This window comes from Prionailurus bengalensis, chromosome B2, assembly GCF_016509475.1.
Source record: "Prionailurus bengalensis isolate Pbe53 chromosome B2, Fcat_Pben_1.1_paternal_pri, whole genome shotgun sequence".
Taxonomy (NCBI): domain Eukaryota; kingdom Metazoa; phylum Chordata; class Mammalia; order Carnivora; family Felidae; genus Prionailurus; species Prionailurus bengalensis.
Genome location: NC_057349.1, coordinates 62,274,388 through 62,300,112, shown reverse-complemented (window position 1 = coordinate 62,300,112; position 25,725 = coordinate 62,274,388). Strand labels below are relative to the sequence as shown.

Sequence of the window (25,725 nt, the reverse complement as noted above, 5' to 3'; positions counted from 1 at the left end):
ACAAAGAAATATGTTATCCAAAATCTGTGCACTGAGGTTAGGAAACTCTGACATATGGACATAAGTTTTCTTGTTGACATTTGGTAGCAGCAGCAGTTACTAAGATTAAGCGATCTTAACAACGATGGAGATTGCACAGAATGGTGTAAAGTGAAATAATAATTGATTGTGTACATTAACAATGAAGAATCGGTTGAAACTTACTCAAACTTCTTCATAAATGTGAAATTACTGTAAGCATGTTCAATATTCTTCAGTCTTCAAAGTAAGAGTATTTTAGAGTACTAAAGGACTAAAGAGCAGTTGGTATTCAAATTTAAGTAGTAATTAATAATGAAGTAATAATACATTCTACGTTAAAGTTTCTTTACAGTGAACACAAAAATTGTCACTGTAATTGAAGCCAAGTAGTCTTTGATAAGAAAACAGAACGAGTAGATTTTGATGTTTTACCAGGACAACAGCAGCTGCAGGTCCAACAAAAGCGTAGAGTAGTCCTCCTTCAAGAGAGAGCCAGCAGCTAAAAACAACATCAGATAAAAACTAACAGAAATTAGTGATAAGTGCTAAACCATTGAAGTGTGATACAAATTACTTAGCGTTCAAATTTGGGCCCATTTTGAAGGTTTGTAATTAAGCAGAAATGCATGGAAGAGGTGGAAAAAGCGAAAATGAGAGCATTTGATGCGTGAGAAACACTATACACCTTTCGCAGAAAAGGAACTTTTATTATAAGGCCTTACTTTCAGGCAGTTAAAACATTTTAGACAAATTACTCTTCCAGTGAGATTTTTATATTGACTTTTAGTACAAAGGTGACTATCACATAAGTTTTGTAAAATGGTGCTCTGTATCCATTATGAAAATTTTCAAATGCTCTTTCAAGCAAGAACAGCATGCTTTTAGAGTCTTGCGTATGCCATTTATGTGTTCTTCCTTGAGGCCATTGAGATATTGGGAGAAATTGGTTTAAAAGCCATCATTGAAAGGAACAAATAATCTATATTTTGTGCGCTTGTTTTTTGTTCTGATTTTACTTTTGCCCCAGACTATTAACAAAATTCAGTAAAGATAAGCTTTTGAATAAAAATAAGTGTGGCTGTGTTTATTTCAATTACTAAATTCACCAGGAAATGCAGGTTTGTACTGATATTGACATGGTAACCCATTTAGGTAAGAACACTTATTCTCTCACAGTAGAGAGGCATGAAGAAGGCATGGGGCTTGGCACTGGAGGCTTTGCAAGGTGGCCCATCTGCATGTGCATGGTCTAGGAATATAAGGAAATATAAGGAATGTAGGAAAACACCAGGAGATGTTTTATCTCTGCTGATGCAATGAGTCACACCTACTACTTCTTGCATCTGCTTTTGACATTTGACCCTGTCAGTATTACTTCTAGGTCCACAGAATCATCATGCTGCCTCCAAAATTAACAATTAACAATAACTGTTGTATATTGGTTCTAAGGACACACTTTTTCTATATTGGTTGTGGTGGTGGTTACCTGACTTAGGCATTTGTTAAAACTCACAGAACTACACACTTAACAGTGTGAATGCTGCTCTGCATAAATTTTATCTTAATTAAAAATTTTAATCTAGTAGGTACACACACACACACACACACACACACACACAGCAATGCATGTATCGATATATACCTAAAACAAATGTGTGTGTATGTGGGTATTCGAAGTCTGCATTTAGTTATTTCTCCTTGCCATAACAGTGAACAGATAAAATTCTACTTTCCTACTTTAGGGTTGATAATTTAACATCTACGTTTTAAAATAAAACACCTGGGCGAAAAGCCTTTAGTCTGATAGAACACTGTAGTTTGGTGTCTCTGAGACTGCCACTGATTTTCTACTGTATTTTTGTGAGTTAATCTTTAAACTGACATACTACTCATTATATTGTACTCGGTTTCAATCACAAACTCTTTGAAAGTTGGAACCATATCATCCATAATTCCTACCTCTTGCTATATCTCCAACACAGTGCCTTTCAAATACTGGATTTATACCGAAAGTCATACTCCTGTAAAAGGTAATGGCTTAAAGGTAGTAGTGCTGTAGTAAGCACTACACTACAACATAACGCTATCAGGGAGTTTTGCTTGTTTGTGTGTTTATAACATAGATGGCAGAAGAAAAACAAATGCTCTAATGACATGAGTTCTTTAAATTCTTTGGAAATGTCCTTTTGTTGGGCAGGTGGAATGATGTCTCTTCTCACAGTCTCCATTTGGATGAGCCCACTAGAAGGACTAATAAGCACTAATTCCCATCTCAAACCTGAAGACAAACCGAAAATCTCACTTTAAAAATTTATACTTGTAAGAAGATGCGCCCATCTTTTTCTCCACTTCTCAACTGCCTCCTCACCTTGAGAGAGCAGATGAAATAAAATATAAAAGTGCATTGTTTTAAATTTTAAATATTTCAATATAAACTTTATTTATAAAATCTCTCTTGAATTTATCAGTGTTACAGCTGTGATAGGATGGGCTGATACCCCACCCTCTTTCTTCCCTCTAATTTCTCCCGCAGCCTAGGCATTTTCTAATGTGTAATTTACTGATCCCCCTGATCCTTATGTTTCAGTATTTCCCTAACACGGCAACAAAACTTGAGCTGATCTTTCACAACTTGGTTGATACTAATATACATTATCATCAGTGAAATTAGAAGCTCACATCAGGATCATATTCTAAAAGGTAAACATCAAGATTTATCCAGATCTAAACAAATGCATTTGAGATTAAACACACAAAGTAAATATTGAAATATTTTAAAAATCAAATTCATTGTCCTTATGAAGAAATGTGAAATTGAAACAAGGATTCTGAACAGGGCTTCACCACTTACTTCCTAACCTCTGTGCATTTCAGCTACCTTATATCATTCCTCACTAATGTGATTTCTACCATTGTTAATGACTCAGTGACAAAATGCAAGGCATCAGCAGTGCCAACCAAGACTAATGGAGCATAGATGATGATTTACTTAATTATAAACATGATTTATCACTGTGGATGGACTTACTAGTGATCAGTGCCATATCCTTTCGTCCTTGTGAAGCCTACTGATGTGGCCACTACTAATGCTGGTAAACCTGCAAGAAAAACATGGTCAGACTTCACGTTCAGCTGTAACCACTGTGCACTCTGGCTCAAGAAAAGCTAGGACAGACTCAAAATGCTTACATCGAAGCAACTACATTTGGATGAATTCCTTCATAAAGTATGTTTTCATTACAAAATTTCTTTCAAGTACAAAAATATGAGAGCGACAGCTGGGTTTTTAACTCAGTGCACTTCTCTAATGTTGCTAGGTTACCACCACATTTGACATGGGTTTAAAGGAAACTAATAACAGAGATTTAGTATATCTTTTAAGTTATTTTTCCCTAGGGGTTTACACTGTTATAAAGGAAATTTATAGTTATAAAATCAGAAAGGCAAAAAATGGATGTTCTGCTGTGATAGAATATCACAGAAGTGGAACATTTCAGGTGGCCCCATATTGATTCATATCAAGTTGTACTTATTATAAGACAGAAAAAAGTAAAGCATTCATGTAATTCTTTCTTTATGATTTACTTATAATAACAAGAGTGTAGGGCCAAATTAAGGGCCCTAAGGAATTAATTTTGGGGCTTCTTGGTCATATTCCTTTTAGCAATCCTGAATGAAGGTCAGAAAATATATGCCAGTTTTGCTTCATGCACTTCTCGGTAGGTATCACTCCACACATTGCTCAGTCCATTTTGGAATTCAATTGCCCACATACCTGTGCCAATTCTGACCTAACAGCTTTTAGTTTATGTTTGTCTGAATCATGCTCTCCTTACTCAAGTTCAAAGGAATGCCCCTGTGTTTTGGTGAACAGAGCTCAGTCTAATCCATGCTGTTTAATTATTTTACAAAAATGTGGTCATGTCTTCTTTTCAGGAAGGTGATGTTTGCCTTTTCATGTTGAAAATCCATCATCTAATCACCTTCTTGAGTCCCCTCCACCTACCTTCTTTCTTCCTATCATTTCCCCTCCTTCCTGCTATTCTCTTCTGTGAGTCTTTTCAAGTGACACCACATTCCTTCATGAGGTTTAATGACAAAAAATATGAAGGGCATCTCAGAGGGACACATCATATTTTTAAACAAATATGGGCCTCTCCCACCCCATACACACACACACACACACACACACACACACACGGATATATATAGTTGACTTTTTGACTGATTACATCAAGTTCACTAGAAAAAAATTCTTTTCTGGGTCATAGCTAAAGCATTAATAGTCTTCAACCTGTACCATTTATTGTATTGTATTGTATTGTATTTATTTGTATTGTAAATACAAATTATTTTCCCAAATTTATTACATTGCACTTTGCTGTATAGAAATTCACATGCCACTAATCTGCCACCTCCCAGAATTCTTGATAGTCTAGCACCATTGCCTTAGCTTTTTTGCTATTCAGAGTAGTTTAACATTATCTGTAAACTTGGAGACCAGCTGTCAGCCCTCTCCTCAAGATCTTTAGTAATGATACAAAATGAGGTAGTTACCATTCTTGAAAACTGCCACTTTTTATACTTAGGTAAAGTCACTTACCTGCATTCTATATTTCTTGGATCTATGGCACTGATTCACGACAAAAGTGTCCCCTGATTCAGTACCAATTTAACTCTAGAAGGTCTTTGTCATGAAATTCAGACAAAAGTTTTATGAAGGTGCAAGTAGAATACATTCTCCCATTTGCCTGTGTAAAGAGTCCTAATATATTAATCCTACTTTTTCCAGTATGAATTATTCTGTTATTGTAATAAGTCTGCTTATTTGTAATTTATCAGCCTCCATCAAGCATCCTATTCTCCAGTCTTCTGGTCCATTAGGTATCTGTTGTATATTTGGTCCAAAATTCCCCATTTTTTTTAGTTCAAGTCTTTCAGGACTCAAAGGCAAAAATGACAAAATCCTGAGGTTTTCTGAAACTAGTTTCTTTAAAGTAACTAATTAATTCTAATTAAACTAATTAATTCTAATTAAACATTAGAATGGGCCTTATGAAATGCATGGATCTTCAAGATGCCTATTTCGTAAGGCAATTTGACAGAAACTTTTCCTAATAAAGAAAAGCAAACAATGAATTAATTCTCGGTCTGTCAACAATTCTCTTTTTCCTTTGAGGACCCTACACACTAGTCACAACGTTTCATTCACTCTCTAAGTGGACTTTCTTCCTGTGATGGACAGCTGTAGTCCTCAATTGTTTTGAGCTCTCTTGGAATGGACTTCTCAAAGTTTTCTTGTGGGGAATATGTGACTAGCACCTGTTTTGAGCCCTGAACACTGTAAGACATTTTGCATTTTCAGAATGTATTAGCAGAGAACACTTTGCTGTACTGCCTGTAGCTATCCTAGGCTTCTTCTTACATCACTGCTTAACTGAATGGCTATGTGGTCATCCAATATTTACTCCTTCTTAAAGTTCCAAATGCTCAAAGAATGTTCAAAAATGACCAGCTTCATGTATTTCCACTTCCATTTATCAACTTGGACAAAAAAAAGTAGGTTGGGGATAATCACACCCTATTGCTTCATTATATGTGTTCAAAGTCATTTTAACAACAAGAGCATGAAAGGGCATATTAATATGCTTACCCCATCCAAGGCACAAAAAACGTTTCCTTATAAGCCGGGTCCTAATTTTTCCAGTCACAGCCATATAGGACTGCCACGCCTCAGTTAAAACCCAACAGAACGAAGCCAGGAAGAAAAAGTGCAAAAATGCAGTGGTGGTTGTACAGATGCTCTGTGGAAACAGAAAAGACTCACACTGAATATAGTGGGGGGGTGGGGGTGGGGGGTGGGGGGTAATCTTGTGTCCTCCAGAGGACTGTTCATCTTCAACTCATTCCTTTTATTTCAAATATCTACCTCTCCTGTGTGACAGAGTAATTATTTACAGAAATTAGAAACCCTGCAGTCTTTATGCTGCATATGATATGTATGATAGAAAAAAAGATATGTCCTAATTCCATTTACATGTTCATTTTTTTATGAGGAGAAGCCTGAATGTAAATTAAAACCCAAGGGAGATTACAATTACTACTTTACTTGGAATTTTTTTTTTCTTGAAATGTAATTATGGGAATGGTCCTATCTTCAGTTTAATTTAAGTTACAGACATCTTGCATAACTCTTTTGGCTACGTTCTTGATCCTTCCATTTTATCTGGTAATTCTTTGTTATTTTATCTGTGTTGATGTTAAGATTACAACCCAACAGCCATCCAAAAGGAAAAATTGCTTTTATACAAGTGTGATATTCAAGGTAGAAAAGTATAAAATGAGATTTGGTTAATAGCCTAGTGCAAAAATAACATAAGTATTTTTAAGTACTTAATACATTGTTCTTTATTATTGCATTACAATGTGTTGTATGTAATCAAGTCATTTTGAAAAGTTAATCGAGTCACTGGCAGTACACAGCCATGATTTCATAGATATTTTACTTCACACAAGTTAATCATTCTGAATGTGCCAACCATTAGTTACTCGTGACTCATCTGCGAAGGTGAGCAGCTGAATTTTGGTAGAAGCTGTTCCTTATTTCACTACTAGTATAATGCCTTTGTGTAAATCTTGTTAAAATGCAAGTCTTCATAAATCAGAATCAGTAACTAAACTAAATTTAGTAACTAACTAAACTTCCTCTGTCAGTCTGTCTTGCTATTCCCCAAAACTGAAAAGAGCAAAGCACAGAAGTAGAAAAACAATCATAAAAAAACCTCATTAACAGAGAAATAAAAATACAACTCTCATCTTCCCACCTCCACCCAATACACTGTTAAAGTCAAATGTCTTTTAAATTTTTGGCCCAAATTATTCCTATTATTTGCTTATTCTCTTGAAATTCACCAGATGTTAATTCAGCTTTTCAGTTCTTTTAATCCTATAAAAAGAACTTCACCATGCTTATCTCTCAAGGTTGTTTTAAATGTTGAGAGATAATGTACAGAAGCTGAGTAGCACCATGCTAGGCATATAGCAAGTGCATCAACTGATTATGACCATAGTCATCATTATTTTAAAAACAGTACTAAGGTGTTACCAGTTGGTTTTCAGCATGTGATTCCTTATTTCATGTAGCACTTAAAAATCCTAGGTTACTTATGTTTATCCTCACAAAGATGACAATTCTCAGTATGATAAAGTCATGGATTTCTAGAACCCTTTCCTCATACCTTTACTCCTATTTCAGGCATAATGTAGTCACTTGAACCAACTGTGATTCCTTCTATACTTGAGACATTGAGACTTTTCTTCCAGGTAAGGGTTTAAATATCTGCAGGCTGACTACTTTTGTTCACTCCTGATCTACGGTTCCTGATCCCAATCTGAATTTCAAAGATAACTCTTCCATTTAATACCCATTGTTACACTTTCTAATTCACCTGTCATTTCCTTCCACCAGTTGGTCCCATCTCAATTGTATGTGCTAGCAAAATTATTCCTTCCCCATTTTAAACTATCAATATAAGGTTGTATAAAACAATGTAAAAATATTGCAATATTAAATGCTAAGTACTAGATGCACTGAGATTTTATAAGAAATAATAAAATGCTCAATGTGTCAATACAGAGACTTTTAATTTGCTCTTTCTATATTATGTTTGTTGCTTTGGGACTCTCTGTTACACACTTTAATTCTAATACAAATTGAAATGGATGCCATTTGGGGATACTGACATTTATCTCAATAATTCATGTCTCTCTAGACAAGAATATGGCCACAGTATGCGTGGAAAATGTGTAGTAACTAGAGAACTAAGACCCATTTTTATGAGCGATCGCATTCTACTATAATGAGATGAATATTCATATATGTCTAGAAACTGCTCTATGAAGGAAAGCTGTCTCAACCCAAAGAATGTATATATATGGAAAAAGTGGTCTAAAGTCACAAAACTTATCTTATGTGAAGAGTACAACAAAATCTATGTTCCTGAAAATAAAGAGAGAGCTAATTTTTCTTCATCATATGAAGAATCACTATAAACTCAGACATTGCACATGAGACACACAATTTTTCTGATAGATTCGATAAACTGTATTTTTAAGATACAACTTTTATAATAGCAATTTTCAAATAAACTATTTTCCACATGTGTCATCTCAGTTTCCACACGAGTAGCCTTTCTAATATTCAGGGTTCAGGATTCCTTGATTTCCTTTTTCCACATAACCTATATCCCACATTGACCATCTCTTGGATCCCCTCAGTACTAGAGACTTTTACATTTAGAAATCTCACTCTGGTTCTATTTTTCTATAAGCAGATTTATATACTGTCATCTGTTCAATTTTCCTACTACTGGACTCATTGTCATGACCTCCAGTCTTACAGCCTCTCCTTATTCACCTGTGTGTCTACTTTTGACTCCCACAATAAGTGAGTCTTGACAGCTTGCCATTCCAAACCTGAGACTCATTAGCACCTCAAGTTCATCATCCAATTCTTCTGATACACCTACCTTGCCGAATCTCAATTTGGTCCTTTACATGTGCTGAGTGTGGTTGACAAATATTACAAAACTTGAAAAGGTATTTAAATTGGCAAACTGAGCACTGTTCATACCTGTCACCCTCATGTATATTATTCACCCCAAATCCTCAGGGATAATAGAAAAGATTTCATAAAATTAAAGAAAAGAAGTATAAACTGTGGTAGAGATTGTGAGAAATATCTAAAAAACGAGCAGATGATGGCAGACAGAAGGATACCCCAGCTCAAAGCTACACATAAGGAGCAGAGATGAAGACATGGAAACAGGGGAGTAAGATACACAGATGACACACAGTTCTAACATCTGTTTGAAACTACGTTCAGAAGGAAAAAAATAGAGACAATTTCAAGGAAAGGCAGCATTTAAAGAAATATTATGGAAAAACTTCTCAGAACTTCAAAGATCCTCTGGTCTAAAGGATAAATTGAAGATAACACACACACACACACACACACACACACACACACACACACCCCTAGTTACAGTGTGATGAAATTTGTGAAGATCAACGATAAAGAGAAAATCTTAAAAAGGTGTCAGAGTCAAAAGAAAAATTACTTACAAAGAAATAATCAAGTTGGCATCAGACTCCTTGTGAACAACCCAGGATACAAGAAGACAAGTAGAATAATACCTTCAGCATTATAAGGGAAAATAACTTTGAAGATAGATTTCTACACCCAGCAAAACTATTATTCAAGTGAGAGGCAGAAATAAATATATTTTTATAATTAAAGGAACCTTGAAGTTTACTACTTCAGGATTCTCTCTGAGAGAACTGGTAGACAACATAAGCCAATAATAAGAAGAAATCCAGGAGGAGGGAATAGGATAAAAGAAGTAATGGGCAGCAAAGAGAGTGATGAAATACATTAAGTCTAAAAAAAATGTTTATTTAAAAGCTTAAATATATTTTAATTTTAAAAATATGGCCATATGTATATAAAATTCAAAATGATAGTAATGAGGGTTAAAAGGTGAGAGAAATAAAAGTTGCAAGGGATTGGGGGAAAATGAAAGTATGCTAAGCCTTTTTTTGTTCTCAGGAATATTAGAGATACTAATTGACTCGAGATGTTAGAAAAATACGCTTGAACATGTATATTAACAATGTTAAGGTAACCACAAAGAGGTACAAACAAATAATATATTTATAAAATAGTAGAGGAAAAATAGAACTAAGAAAAAAATTATCAGCCTAATAAAAGGCAGGAAAAAGAACAAAAACAAACTAGAAAATATGATAAATAAAAAAATAACAAAAATAGTTCCAAACATATACGAAATTATAGAAATGGGAATGTTTTAAATTCATTAGCTAAAAGTTATGGACTTTTTTAAAAATTTTATTTCAGAAGGAGAACGTTTGAGTAGGGTAGAGGGGCAGGGGCAGGGAGAGAGAATCTTAAGCAGGCTCCACACCCAGCACATAGCCCGATGTAGGGTTCAATCCCACAACCCTGGGATCATGACCTGAGCCAAAATCAAGACTCAAACACTGAACTGACTGATATACCCAGGCACCCAAAAGTTAAGAACTTTCATATAGGATAAAAAAAATCAAAATCTAGTAATTTATTTACAAGAGACATAGCTCAAACCTGATGACACAGGAAGACTGGGAATAAAAAGATAAAAAGAGCTATATTAAGCAAATGCTAATATGCAAAAATCAGATGTCACAATGTTAATATTGAAAAAAAGCATTAAAAGAGATGAAGGACTTTTCATGCTGATAAAAGGAGTAGGTGATAAAGAAGTTTCCAAAGAACACATCTCTGTGAAACTAATAAGAATTTTTCAAAGTGTGTGAAACAAAAACAGAGAAAACTACAAGAAAAACTGTCAAACTAGGTTTATAATGAAAGACAACATACAGCTTTCATAAAGTCACAGGAAATTTGGGCTCTTTCCATAATTTGGCTATTGTTGATTAATGCTGTTATAAATATCAGGGTGCATGTATCCCTTCAAATTAGTATTTTTGTATCATTTGGGTAAAAGCCTTGGAGCACAATTCCTGGATCCCAAATGCCCATCATATGATTAATGGAAAGATGTGGGGTACACACACACACACACACACACACACACACACACACCATGGAATAGTATTCAGTCATAAAAAATAATGAAATCTTGCCATTTTCAAGGACATGGATGGAACTAGAGAGTATTATGCTAATTGAAATAAGTCAGTCAGAGAAAGACAAATACCATGTGATTTCACTAATATGTGGAATTTAAGAAACAGAACAAACTTGGTGGTGGGGGAAGAGAGGCAAACCAAGAAATAGACTCTTAACTCTAGAGAACAAACTGATAGTTACAAGATGGGAGGTGGGATGATGGGTTAAACAGGTGATGAGGATTAAGGAGGGCACTGTTGTGATAAGCCCTGGGTGTTGTATGGAAAAAATGAATCACTAAATTCTACACCTGAAACGATTACACTGTATGTTAACTAACTGGAATTTAAATAAATAAATAAATAAATAAATAAATAAATAAATAAATAAATAGTAACAGTTATATACAGATACACAGAGTCACAGGAAAAGTGGAGAAAATGATAACATGGAATATTATAATAACAATAAAAGTGATTAACCTTTCTTTGATTAATTACTATATGTAAGAAACAGAGCATGTGCAGCTCTTTAACATACAAAATACAGAAGTTAACTACTCCTAAGAAAGTAAAATAAAATATATTTGAGGAAGTTTATTGCAGGGCATTTTTTGCAAACAGCAATATGATAAAATTATAAATCAAAAACTAAAAATTATAATACTGTACCTCTTAGGGTAAAAGCTTTTAAATAGTTCATGAATTAAAGAGAAATTAAAACGTAAATTATAAACTATTTAGAACTGAAAAACTAGGCAATATATATTTACATCAAAATTTGTGAAATTTTGCTATGATAGTACTCAGGATTATTAAAGCCTTACATAGAAAAATAATAGAAAATGAAAATTAATAGGCTACTTAAAGAAATCAGAAGAAATGTAATACAGACAAAACCAGAAATTAATAAAGTGTAAATAAAATATACAATAAAGTTAACCTAACCTAAATAACCTGAAGTTAATAAAACTGAGGATAATTTAAAAGGCCAATAAAATAGGTAAACCTTTGGCAATTGTGACCTTTTTAAAAGATGGAGAGGAGACAAATAACATTAGAAATCAAAAAAGTTATTAAAAGTATCATAGAAGAATATGTACTATATACACATGAAATTTAAACCTATATAAAATGGACATTCTTCTAGAAAAACAATCAAAATTGGCATGAGAGATAAAAAATAATTTTGGATAAAATTAAAAGGTAATAAAGGAAATAATCCTCCAAAAATGACAAAAACTTCACAAAGATTTACAAGCAAATTCTCCCAATCTTAAGGAATATATAATCACCAGTTAATAAGACATTTCCAGGAAAAAGAAAAATACTAAAAGATTGATTCATTTTATAAGGTTTGCATAACACTGACACCAAAAAGAACAAGAAAACTGTAAGCCACTTTAATTTATCTACATAAATGAGGAAGTATTAAGCAAAAGATCAAACCCAGAAGTATAGTAAAAGCATAATAAATCATTATCAAGTAAGAGTATGTCCAGTAATGCAGGATGATTTTACATTAAAAGTGACCTCCATATAATGTATTTATTATAATAGCAGATTAAAGAAAAAAATGTGATCATATCAAAATATGGGAGAGAACTTGTTAAAATTCAAAACCCAATTGTCACTTAAAAAATCTTTATTGCAAATTATGAATAGAGAACATTCTTAATAAAGATTATCTCTCCAAAACTTATGACAAAAAACATATTTAACAGTGAAATATTAGAAGAATCCCCATCAATTATGAATAAAAAAAGTAGGTCCACCATGACCTCTACTATTCTAAATTGCACAGATGGTCCTCACCAAAACAATACAAGAAAAAGCAATAGGAAAGGAAAAGACAATACTGTCATCATTGTAGAAATATATCTCCTTACTGAAAACAAAAATACTTATTCAAAGGAATACATGCACCCTGATGTTTATAGTAGCATTATCTATAATAGCCAAATTATGGGAACAGCCAAGTATCCATTGACTAATGAATGGTTAAAGAAGATGTGGTATATATACATTAGACACATAATGGAATATTACTCAGCCATAAAGAAGAACGAAATCTTGGCATTTGCAAAGATATGGATGGAGCTAGAGAGTAATATACTAAGTGAAATAAATCAGTCAAAGAAATCACAAATCCCATGTGATTTCACTCATATCTGTAATTTAAGAAACAAAACAAATGATCTTAGGGGAAAAAAGCGAGAAACGCAAACCAAAAAACAGACTCTAAGCTATAGAGAACAAGGTGATGGTTACCAGAGGGGAAGTGGGTGGGGAGATGGGTTAAATAGGTGATAGGAATTAAGTAATGCACTTGTGATGAGCACTGGGTGTTGTATGTAAGTGTTGAATCACTAAGCTGTACACCTGAAACTAATACTCCTTGTATGTTAACTGGAATTTAAGTGAAAACTAAAAAAATAAAAAGAAATATATCTCCTTATTAGGAAACCCAAGAGGATCTATTTTTAAACTATTAGAAATAATAAGAAGAACCAAAAAAGTAGCTAGATACAAGGTAAATATACAATAATTACATTTCCTGTACACTGAGATCAATATACAAAATTAATTTTTCTATACATTAACAATATCCATTGGAAAATGTAATACAAAATTCTAATTAATTATGACAACTTTATCTCTCTTCTCCCTCTCAAACCATGTTAGAATGACCAAGTGTTTAAGCCACAGGATAAAGAATAGACAGTAGACAACAGTGAACTCAAGATGTTCGCAAATTCAGATGTTGAGGGAAGATGGCATAACTGACTTACAGTGGAAGAGAATGTTGTAGCCTAAGTGCTTATAGAGTGTGGGAGGTGGTGAAGGAAATATTGATAGTAATGGACCCAATTCACTCTGCAGGCCTTCAAAAGGTTATAATATTTGGAAACAGAAGGAGGACCCAGGTTTGCATGGGGCTGAAAAAGAGAGAGGTTGGTTGAAAAATCTATATACAAAAAAGCTGAAATTCTGCGTTTCTTCCCCAACTTAATGCAGTCCAGCACTGTCACAAGGAGGTTAAGTCGCTGGAAAATTGAATGGGTTGGGTTCAGAACATAAGCATCAGTCTCATTAACAGGTAGGTGTACAAGGCAGATACAAGTGTAAATATTAAACAATAAGCACTCTCCTCTCATTTTTCCCTTACTTCTGCTCCCAGAATGCCAAGTCAGAGATTAAAATTCACCCCCAGAGAGGGGGAGGAATCTTCATTGCTGGCTCATCCAAGAGGAGCACACTGTGAAATCTGTTTCTTTCTCCTTTCTTTCCTTCCTTCCTCCCTCCCAACCTCCCTCCTAACCTCCCTCCCAACCTCCCTCCCTCCCTCCCTGCCTCCCTGCCTTCCTTCCTTTTATCAGGGTGAAATCTCCCTTTCAATAAGTCCATCTGTCTATATAGAACTTCCAGTCACTTTTTAGGGCCTTGCTTTTATATATGAACACACAAATAATTGAGAAAATCTTCCAGCATGGAAAAAAAAAGGTCAAGGAAAGAAAAAATAGGGTACTAAGGAGAGACAATAGAGGTAACAGAAAAATAAAAATTTCAAAAAAGTCTAAGTTCTTCAGAAACTGTGAAAGGAAATTGCACCTATAAAACAAAATCACTAGGGAAAGATGATCAGATAAAAGAATAGGTCCTATTTGTAATGACAATATAAACTATAAAATGACTCAAAAACATTTAACAAATATGTGCAAGAGCTTCATGTAGGTAATTATAACATTTAATTAAAGGATACAAAACAAGACATAAGTAAATGGAAAATATATTATGCACATGAATTGGAGACTCAACGTCATATAAATGTTATTCTTTCCCAAAATGCAGTTCCCATCAGATCTTAATTTTATTTATTTATTTATTTATTTATTTATTTATTTATTTATTTATTTATTTATCAATCAAAATAAGTCAACTCTAAGTCATAGAGAAAACCAAATACAAAGAAATAGTCCAAAAAGTCTAAAATTAAGAAAGAAGCATAGAGGGTTTTCCTAATGATATAAAACAGAATAATATGTAGTCAGATGATTATCATCCCTGTTTTGCACATGAAGGTTTGGAGAGACTAAGTAACTTGTCCAATGTCTCATGATTGATCAGTGAGGAGGAGTTAAAACATGGTTTCCGCCTCCAGGTCTTGTGTACTTCCTTAACCACCTCACTCTGCTTTCTAACAATATTTTTTGCACACCCATAGTCTAATCTTCAAAATCATTTTTATCCCCTCATTTTCCTCCTTAGTCTAAAATCAGATAACCTTGCCTTCAACATTACTGATGAGGTACAGGCTACCCATATTGTTGAGATCTTCATATTCCCTGTGCTCCTTACTTTGAAATTTCTCCCTTAATTTCATCTATTCCTTTCTCCTTTCCAAAGTAGAACCCTCCCCTTCCAGGAGATGGTATAAGAGAACTGAGACAGGTCCCTGGAGTCACACTGTGGGTTCACACCCTCACGGCTGCATTTACTGTTTGTTACTTAAAATCTCCTTGCCTCTCTCTCCTCATTATAAAAATGAGCATGATAATAGCATCTACCTCATAAGGCTGTTGTAAAGATTAAAGGTCATTATACATATAAGCTTGATACATAGCAAACACTCTTGATCCTATATTTGGTCAACTGTATACTCTCCTCCTTTAGTTAGTTCCCATGTTCCTATCTACATAATCTCTTAGCCTACAAATCTGTTGAAATCTATCTTTATCCACTCACGCACCCAACCAACCATTCAGCCTTCTTTTATTGGTTTATTCACACTGATTCTCATTGGGTTGTTCTCTTTCTTTCCAATCGTGGTCAAATTTCTTGAAGGGCTAAGCTAACCATCAACTTCTTTACTACCAACGTACACATTTTTTGTCTATCTAGCATCTCCCCTAAATTTCTTGCTTACAGGAATCACCCATGGCTTTCTAATTTCAAAATCTAATAAATGGAAGTTTCTTAGTTTGCCCCAAATACTTTGGACCTTAACATTCTCACATATGTTATGAGATTTTTCCTCTATGATATTTAAAGATTTCCCTAGCTCTAAAATTCTACAATATCATGAATACTATCTAATTAAAAGTCTAACTGAGCTATTCATGTCTTCTAGAATTAATTTTGGCAACTTATATTTTCCCAGAAAATTATCCATTTCATTTATATTTTCGAATGTCTTACTATACAGTTGTATATAATGTTCTCATAAATTTTAATACTATTTTTTACTTCTAAGTTTGCTTATCTATGTTTCCTATTTCTTATTTAGTTTATCAAAGACATCTGTTTTACTAATTTATTTCAAATCTTAATGATTCCTTAAGTCCAACTACAAAAATATTATTACATTATTACTGGGATGAACCTTTTAAAGTGTAAAATATAACTATTCTTTTCATTTGGCAGACTTTCAAGGATTCTAAGAACAAAATACTATGTTTACCTTATTCCCAACCTTCAAATAAATCAAAGAGTGTTAGCATTTAAAAATAACCAATCGTAGGCAACAATTATGTAAATATTTCAAAAAACAAAAGAGAAAATGCTTTTGATGAGATATATATTAAAAAATTCCATGGAATATAAAATTCAGAAAAGCTTGCTTTTGCTAGAAATATGGAAAACAGAATTTTGAGATGAAGCACTTAAGGAGAATATTTAGAAACTCTCAAACAGTATCAATATCTGCATACTTTAATTACAGTATTTATGGAGAAATCAAGAATTACCAAAATTACTGCAACATTTAACAATCTTAGACAAACAAATCATTCTTTCATATGAAGCAATTCTTATTTGAATTATTTAGATAATTTTCTCCATTCACACACTAATTTGTCTAGAATAAATAACCAGACAACATGATGACTATAGTCAACACTACTGTATGACATATGTGAAAGTTGAGAGTAAATCTTGAGTTCTCATCATAAAGAGAAATATTTTTTCTTGTTTTCTTTCTTTTCTTTTTATTGTATCTATATGAGCAGATGGATGTTGGCTGAACCTGTTGTAATCCACTTCACAATATATGTAAACCAATTATGCTAAATGGCTTAAATTTATACAGTGATGTATGTTATTTATTAATAAAACTGGAAAAAGTAAATTATAAATACGTATGCCTTGCTATTTATATTGAATAAAACATGTACAAGAATAAAAGAATAAAAGTCTGAGATGCACCTGTAACTCCTTACATGTGAATGATGCCATGGGAAGAAACTCTGGTGTATCACCACAGTGATTTCAAAGACAGTTTTTTTTTTAAATTTTTTTTAACGTTTATTTAGTTTTGAGACAGAGAGAGACAGAGCATGAACGGGGGAGGGGCAGAGAGAGAGGGAGACACAGAATCGGAAGCAGGCTCCAGGCTCTGAGCCATCAGCCCAGAGCTCGACGCGGGGCTCGAACTCACGGACCGCAAGATCATGACCTGAGCTGAAGTCGAACGCTTAACTGACTGAGCCACCCAGGCGCCCCTCAAAGACAGTTTTTTAAAGGCTGCACTAATAACTGCCTATTCACATTTTTCAAAAAAAGTGGTTTTTATAGGCTTAAAATAAAATTACTGTAAGAGTGAAGTAAGGTAACAGGTAAAAATGGCTTGCACAAAGATAACATATAACTTCACATCTAGTAAGCACTCAATAAAAAATACTGTTAATAATAAGGTCATAATTAAAAGCTTAGTCAAATACATGGGTTGATTTTTATTTGGCAAAACAAACATAATTGAAAATGTTTGAGATTATGTTTTAAAGGATGACAAAAAACTAACTTATCAAGTTACTACTCTGCCTTAAACATCAATTTTGCAACAGTGCTTCAAGGTAAATATTTTATAAATTAGGAAAAGAAGCTCAGAGAGATTAAATAGCTTAACTGAAGATACACAGGAAGCAAATGAAGCAGCATGCCCTCTTTCCATTACAACATGTTGTCCTTTGCTGTGAAGGGCCCTGATTTTGCTGATGTTTATATTTACATGGTTATACTATACTATATACTATATATATAGTATAATTTCAAGCCAGTGAAAATCTTTTTGAAATAGCCATATATAGATGGTAATAAATAGATGTTATTATATAGAAGCAAAAACCATATTAAATTATTAGTCTTTTTTTCCCAAATCACCACCAACAGAAGAATGCACCATTTAAAAGCATAGTTTTGGTTACATGGATTCCATCAACACATGTGCAAATGTACTTTGAGGTTATGTGGATAGAGCACCTCAATCCCAATGAGATGGATCGTTAAAACCAGTGTGCATTGTGACCATAAGCTCCATCATTTCATAAAATTAAATTAAAGGTTTTATTATATTAAGACTTTAATCAGAGCTTTCTGTTAATGTCACTTCATTCAACCCCCTTCATCCCCTAGCTGCTGTGACATGCAAGATCAACAGCAATGTCATTTGTAGACAACTGACAAATATCTCTCGTAGACCCCAATATTTAGCCTGTAAATTTTTCCTCTTGGATATAATGTAAAATATAGATAGAAGAAATATGATAGGCTTTAGTTTAATCTTGAAAACTATTGGTTTTTCATTAAAAAGTTGCAATATTTGCTCAAAAACTGTGGCAACAAAACTATGATACGGAAACATTATTATCTCTTTGAGCCACCTTTCTTTTTTTTAAAAAAAATTTGAAAAACAGAATTGCTAATATAAAGTCATGTATGATATGAAATAGTTAATAAATGAAGAAACACAAATAGTTGCTAAATGGGAGTACCTCAAACAATAACAATCCTTATTTGCTAGTACTATTAAAAAGAAAGAAATGCTAGATAGAAGTCAATAGAGATAAAAATCTGTTTCACAGATGTCAAAAATATGTATCTTGCAGAAAACATGTTCATATTTTGAAGACCTTGGAAAGTTTGTCACACATAACAGGAAAATCTGAGTCTTTGAAATGTGTCCTTTGGGAATCCAAGCATTTGTACATCGTACACAGCAGATGCTTCATTATACACTGTTATCTCCAGGCTTAGAAAATAACAATTTTATTCAAAATGAAATATAATTAAGGCACTTGCTAAATAAGGCCAAGAGTTCAACTAAAGCTTTACTAATAATTTAGAAACTTTAAAATGTATTATAAGCTCTAAGATACCTCTAGGAACTGATTTACACTGTGTTCTATAACTGAAGAGAAAATCAAGTGTCAGTGGACTTATATCCTCTGGTGTAATTAAGCACCATATATAGTCACTCAGAAAGGAAGAATAGCAATGGAAACATTAAGTTGCCTTAAACTTGTATGACGCAGAACAAACAAAACTCTGTAGCTCTGTTGATGGGGTTTCTAGACAAAATATTTCTTTGAGGAATTGAAAGGTAAAGGGAAGTTAACGCTTTAATATCAAGAAGACATTTGATTATTCTATTTATCAAGTTTAGTCAACAGTTAGACTTGGTGTCACAAGATTATTTCAATGAAATGAAAACAGTTTTTGATTCAGAGGCAGCATATTATGAAAAGGTCCTAGACTTTAGAAGCAGGCTGGTATTTCTCAACCATGGTTGCACAGTGGTATCACCTGGGGAACTCTAAAAACTGTGTATCTATTAGAGTTCTCCCCTAAGATCTGATCTGTTCATCAGTCTAGGGTGGAGTTTGAGCATTAGAATTGCTAAAGCTCTCCAGGTGATTCTAATGTGCAGTCAGGATTCACAATCAGCAATTTGAACCATCACAGACTCACTCCTTGCAATGGAAGTTACCAAATGTGTGACCTTGCACAAATTATTTACTTCTCACAGCCTTGAAGTCTTTCATCTGTCCGATAAGAGTGAAAGTACTACATAGGATTACCTTAAAATTACATACAATAAATGTAAAGCGATTAGTTCTCACTAGGCTCTAAAAAGTATTAAACAATAATGACTATTTATGCAAATTTTCAACCCATTAGAGTAACTTATCTAGTCTTAGCTAGTTCCTAAAATTCTGGAAAGAGCAATGAAAATGGAGCCCTCTGCTATGCATTCATATTTTAATTTAGAATGTCATTAGAACTGGTAGACTTCTTTATAGAACCTGCTATGGAAAAAGAATCAAATAGCTACCAATGAACAGTGCGGGGGGTGGAACGGAGCAAAAACAGAGTAATGCTGGCCTTGATGTTATTCTGGTAGAAGGCAGATTATCATCTGATCCTATCCTCTGGATTTCTCCAGATACCTGAGGAGAAATACCTAGTGTTGAACAACCACAACAGTTGAATTGTGCTAGATGTGATCACTGGGCCAGAGTTACAAGACGCTGGACATGATAATTTAGGATCTCAAAGAACTTCTACTCCAAAACAAAAATGTAAATCCTGAGACTGAATAGTTCCATTTGTGCTTACCTTTTAAATCCCTAATTGCTTATCTCTGAGCCACGCAACCCCAGATATTTCAAACCCAGCATATTTAAAAATGACCTTTTCACCCTCTCTCTTAAGCTAGCTTCTCATTTTGTGTATTGACTCCACTGACCTCTCTATTTTCTTGGCCCTAGATGGGGCCATCACTCACTCCCTCATGAGCTATTAGTGACAGAAGGAGATTTCTGTGAAGAGACCACCCTTCTATTGGTCCTACCTCCTTTGGCAAGAATCAAGTGAAGCTCCTGAGCTAAGTATGGCAAGATGTTACCACTATCTCCCCTCTACAATGAAAGAAAGATCTTAGAATATATCTGGCATATACAAATAATAAATATGAGTCATAGTTATAAGTATTTTTATAATCATTGCAAAAGGATATGGGTACAAGATTTACTTTTACAATGAGAAATACTAAAGTATGTTTAAATGTTAAGAGTCAAGTAAAGAAAGTATGAATCAGGAGAGAGAACCAATTGCATCAAGTACAGAAGATATGTGATAAAAATAAAACCTGAAGCACATGAGAAGAACTGGCCTTTGATAAGAAGAAAGTCCTCTCTTGACTTAACACATGTAGGAAGTAACAAATATTAGGTGAAAATGTAGATAAGGTAGCGTACTTTGTGGTGGGAAGGTAACATGATGGCTACCAAATTCTCTTTGGAGTAGGAGTTGAGTCCATTGTTAAAGTTAAAAATGTTGGAGGGCAATCAGTGGTTTGGGTACATTTGAACACACAGGAAATTCTTTTTGTTGAGAATTGGAAAACCTGGTAACATGGAATTTCCAGGCAGCACTGAAGGGTCCATTGAGCTGAGTAATCATGCATATTAACAGCTCAAAACCAGAGACCTATAGTACAAACCTCCATCCACCTCGGAAATCACAAATTCTAGTCCCGTGAAAAAAATAAAGAAATACTGGTTTTGCTATTTTTCTGTGAGGCATTTTCTCTGGGTTCTTGTTGTAATGGATATCTAGTATATGGTTCTATTTTCTTCCCCCTTTGACTACTCATGACACACTCTGCCTAAGAAGACAAACCCACTCTATGGAAACAATGGAAGCTACTCCAAAAACAAATCAAGATTTCAGTCCATTGGTTGGGAAATGCTGAAATCACATTGTAGCAAATCCCATATTCTGAAGCAAGACTGAAGAAGTGTCTCAAACTGCTACCTACCTTTTAATAAACAATTACCTTTGAAAGTTTAGAACGCTGCCAGGCTAGATGCTCAGTTTCTCAGCAGGTGGGACAGATGACTATGGTCAGAACACTATAATCCAGATTGGACAAAAATGACAGATGGCAAAACAAACTATTTCTAGTATCATTCCTTTTACAAGCAATTCCTATAAATACCTTTTTGGAAAACATTTATTGGAAAAGAACAGCTTAGTCCAGTCAAATCCAACATGATCTTTTTTCTTTACCATGTCTTAACAGGTATTGTCACTGAAGAATTTAGGGTCAAAATATTTACTGAGTACCCAGTGTATGAAAAATCCTGTATCAAATCCTGAATCAAAGTTTAAACATTTTACACAAAAACATAAAAATTATATAAGCACAAAAACACATTTGTAAGCAATTATGACATATGAATGTGTTTAAAATGGATTACTGGAATGAGTAAAGTCAAGAAGATAAGGATATTTTAAACTCTGACTTTATTTTTAATAAAAGATTCCTGAAATTTATTTTATCAATATAAAATAGAACTAAATTTTATTAGTATAATTTACTTTTAAATCCAGAGTCTAATTGAGACCTCGAACTTTGTTTAGAAATGGTGACAGCTGGATCACATGGTTTCTTGGTTGATCCCTAGCTTTATTATTAAGCTCCTTTGATTTAGTACAACATGTCATCCTTTATACCGTTTCCTCTTATCATATGTAAAATTTTTATTACAACCAAAACAGAAAAAAGTGTCAAGAGGAAAATAGAAGCAAAATCCCAAAGACCATTATGTCCAAAATAGATTTTACCAAATATTTTAAGTATAGTCTTCTATTCTTATATCATGACTTTAAATTATACAGTTTAAAGTAATGTGGATGAGCTGAGAAACTCCCTCCATTCTTACCCACAAGCATAACAGTAGTGTAGAGAGAGAAAGAAAGATCTAGGCCCAAGGTTGACGGGGAGAGGGTGAGGAGGGGTGGAGAAGAAGTTGAAATGTGTTCCCAGGCTTCTCTAGAGAGCTATAATTTCATTCTCCTCATTTTAAGAGGGTGAAAACTGTTCCTCTCACCCCACCTCCAACCTTGCCTCTTTCTATTTTTCTCCATACATTTTTGCCTTCTGAGGAGAGGCGTGGCAGTAGTCAAAGTTAGTATTGGAGCAAGAAAGAGAGAAGAAAGAGAATCCAATTACATCCAGCAACCTGTCCTCCTACTTTGACCACAATGTCTTAATGCCAGGATTCCGCAAGGAAGAGAGCTTTGTTAAGAATCGACTTGATTCAAATGAACCAAATACAGTACTTTATAAACAACTGAATCATTTCAAATCAAGCTAATATTATATAAATAATATCTGTCTTTTCCAAGTACCTACTTATTTATATCATTCAGTTCAATATGAATATGCCAAATGTATATTTGTGAAAGGAATCAGATTATGATTCATGTTCAGTTCTCAATTACAGCCTCTCAATGCATGAAATACTCTCTTGTAGTAAATGAAGCACTTTGAGAGGAGTACACATTCTTTCAGGTTTCTAGGATCCCATTTAATGCATGACTATAGCACATAATGATTGTATCTCAGAATAATACATCTTTTTTTCCTCCGTGAATTCAAAATCACTTTCTCTTGTATTATCCTATTATCTGTTGGAAATTCCTACTCTTATGCTTATTTCATAGATTAAAGTTGGTTAGGGTCAGGTTTGTTTTCCTTTTTTAAGTCCAGTGGAATACCTAGCATGCAAATTTTATCCTGTAAATATTTGTTGGATTAAAAAATTAAGAAAATAGCTCTGTTAGTAATGATTTCAAAGGAGGTTTTGATCTGACTATACATGCTATTGCTTCATGTAATTAAGCATGAGAAATTCTTCATCATTGTTGTAGAGATGCCTAGCTTGCCCAATACTCGCTCGCTCCTTGCCCACATAACACAACCTTAAAAAAAGAAGTAATATCTGGGCACGTGGGGACCCAGAATAAAAACTGAATTTCCCATCCTTTCTTTTAAGGTCATATGATTAAATTATTACCAAGAGAAGATTAACAAGAATAGTATGGAAAACTTTGGAAAGTATCTTTTTCATGTTTCCCTTTTTCCTGTTTGTTATGAGGTGGAACGTTTACATGATGGCTGGAGCTGGAACAGCCATCTCGGACATGAGGTGGAAACTACAAGTTTAGTTCGGCAGAAAAAAGTCAGGGTCCCTAATTACCAGGGAACTGCCTACACTTAGGTGAGCAAGAAATAAGATTTTACAATTTTTAAAATCTTGTTGGGGCACCTGGTTGGCTCAGTTGGTTGAGTGTCTGACTTTGACTTCGGTCATGATCTTGTGCTTCCTGGGTTCAAGCCCCATGTCAGGCTCTGTGCAGACAGCTCAGAGCCTGGAGCCTGCTTCAGATTCTGTGTCCCCCCCCCCTTTCCCTCCCTTGCTCATACTCTGTCTCTCTCTCTCTCTCTCTCTCTCTCTCTCTCTCTCAAGGCAAATAAGCATTAAAAAATTAAAATATTGTTTAGTTTTTTTTCCATAATTCAGAGCCAAAATTAAGCCTAAATGTTACATTTGGTATCAATACATAAAAGACAGACATATATTATTATGCTCTCTCTTGACAAAATATTATATACTGTGTTTAAATAAATGTGACCTGTGAACCAACTGGAATAAATTATACTTATTTTCCAAGCTCTGAAATGAGTCCAAATATTCACACTTCATTTAATAGTCTCTGAACCATATAATCCTCAACTCCACTAAATCCCCTTCACTTAGCAATAAATGGTATCTGTGAAGTATGGTAAGTTTTACATAGAACTTTAATACTTGCTATCTCACTTGATCTTTATACATAACAGGAAAAGTAGGTATAGTTACTATATTTTTTATTTTATGCATGAACAAAACATGCCCAGTGAAATTCAGACTTTCCCAAGGTCACACAGCAGGAGCACAGCAAGAACCCAAAGTCATGTCTTTTGATTTATTCCATTTCTCATTTAGTTTCCTTCACACCAAATGGTCTTAGTGGATCTATCTGAGTTGGAAATGACCAATATCATCTAAAATTATTATACTGGAACAGATCCTAGACATCTAAAAAACTTCTCATTAAACAAAATTCTCACCTTGCTCCTTCCTGCCTTTGTAGCTGGTGCAGGCCCAGGTTCCTGGGCTTCATATTTTTTTTAATTACATTTTATTTTATTTGTGTGAGAGAGAGAGGCAGAGGGAGTGAGAGACAGAGAATCCCAAGCAGTCTCCACACCCAGCACAGAGCCTGATGTGGAGCTTGATCTCACAACCATGAGATCATGACCTGAGCTGAAATCAAGATTCAGACGCTTAACCAACTGAGCCACCCAGGCGCCCCATCCTGGGCTTCATATTGTCTTAAGTGTGATATATCCATCAGAATTTACAGTTGAGTTTAAAATTTAATTTGTAACATGGATCGGACCACCTCACAACCTTATTTGGGGTTGAGAACTTTGTGGCAAAAAAAAGAGTGTCAAGAGTGCCAGCCATACACCCCAATTATTCCTTCATCAGCAAGACCACATCCACCCCTCACCCCAAGTTATTCTGCTAGGATGTTCACTTGGCCTGTAATGAATTAGAACAATTAAGTATGTGATCCTTCTGGCATCTTTTAGTATAGCTCTTGAACCCAGAAATAGAGAGGCTCATGAGGAAAAATATCTCTACCTGTTTCAGTAAATAAAGGCAGAAGTAGGTCAACTTCCAAAAGTGTCTGGGAAAGGTTTAAAAGAACAACTTAGGAGATACGGTTATAACGTAACATCCACTTAACTCTTAAATAGGATGTTGTCGGGACTCGAAATATATCAATATCCAAATTATTAAAAACCCAGAAATTTTGATACCTCACTTTTTTTTAAACTTGACTTATTTTTAATGTGGATCACTCAAGAATGGAGACGTCTTTTAGCTTTGTTTAAATTGTAGCACTTGGCACAAGTGTGATTCTGAAATCCATAGGAAATTTAGCTACGTTTTAAAATCAGTTGCAATAGGACCAATTTTTAATATCATAACTTTATAAAGGATAATGACATTAAGATAATTTTTTAGACTCAAGTACAAAGTAAATAAAAAGGAGTCATTACTGAGAATTCAATGTAGCTGTAATTCATACTCAACTTTGAAACTAGGGTATAAGCATAGTTGGGAAAGCAAGAAAGTTGTTGGTGACAAAAAAGGCTATTTTTACAAATATAACTAATACAGTGTCTTGGGAAAGATATAAAGAGCGAGAAGAAGGGGAAGGTTTCAGTCTTGTAAACCACAAACTGCAGTGTAGTGTGATAGGGGCTATTGTAAGAAGCTATAATCTCTGGGAAATCTTGTTTGACCTCCAAAGTCTGTGATATACCCTCATATA

The 25,725-nt window shown here is 34.2% G+C and overlaps 1 protein-coding gene across 3 annotated transcripts in view; it reads right to left on the bottom strand.

Annotated features, from left to right (window-relative positions):
- The window catches only part of ADGRB3 (adhesion G protein-coupled receptor B3), a 732,453-nt gene that overhangs the window by 63,472 nt on the left and 643,256 nt on the right, over positions 1–25,725 (bottom strand). For all 3 annotated transcript variants that reach the window (XM_043591727.1, XM_043591726.1, XM_043591728.1), the window contains 3 exons: positions 5,675–5,825; positions 3,050–3,119; positions 454–520 (listed from right to left, as the gene is read on the bottom strand). In XM_043591727.1, coding sequence (XP_043447662.1) covers positions 454–520; positions 3,050–3,119; positions 5,675–5,825 — 288 coding nt within the window. The remainder of the gene's footprint in view (positions 1–453; positions 521–3,049; positions 3,120–5,674; positions 5,826–25,725) is intronic.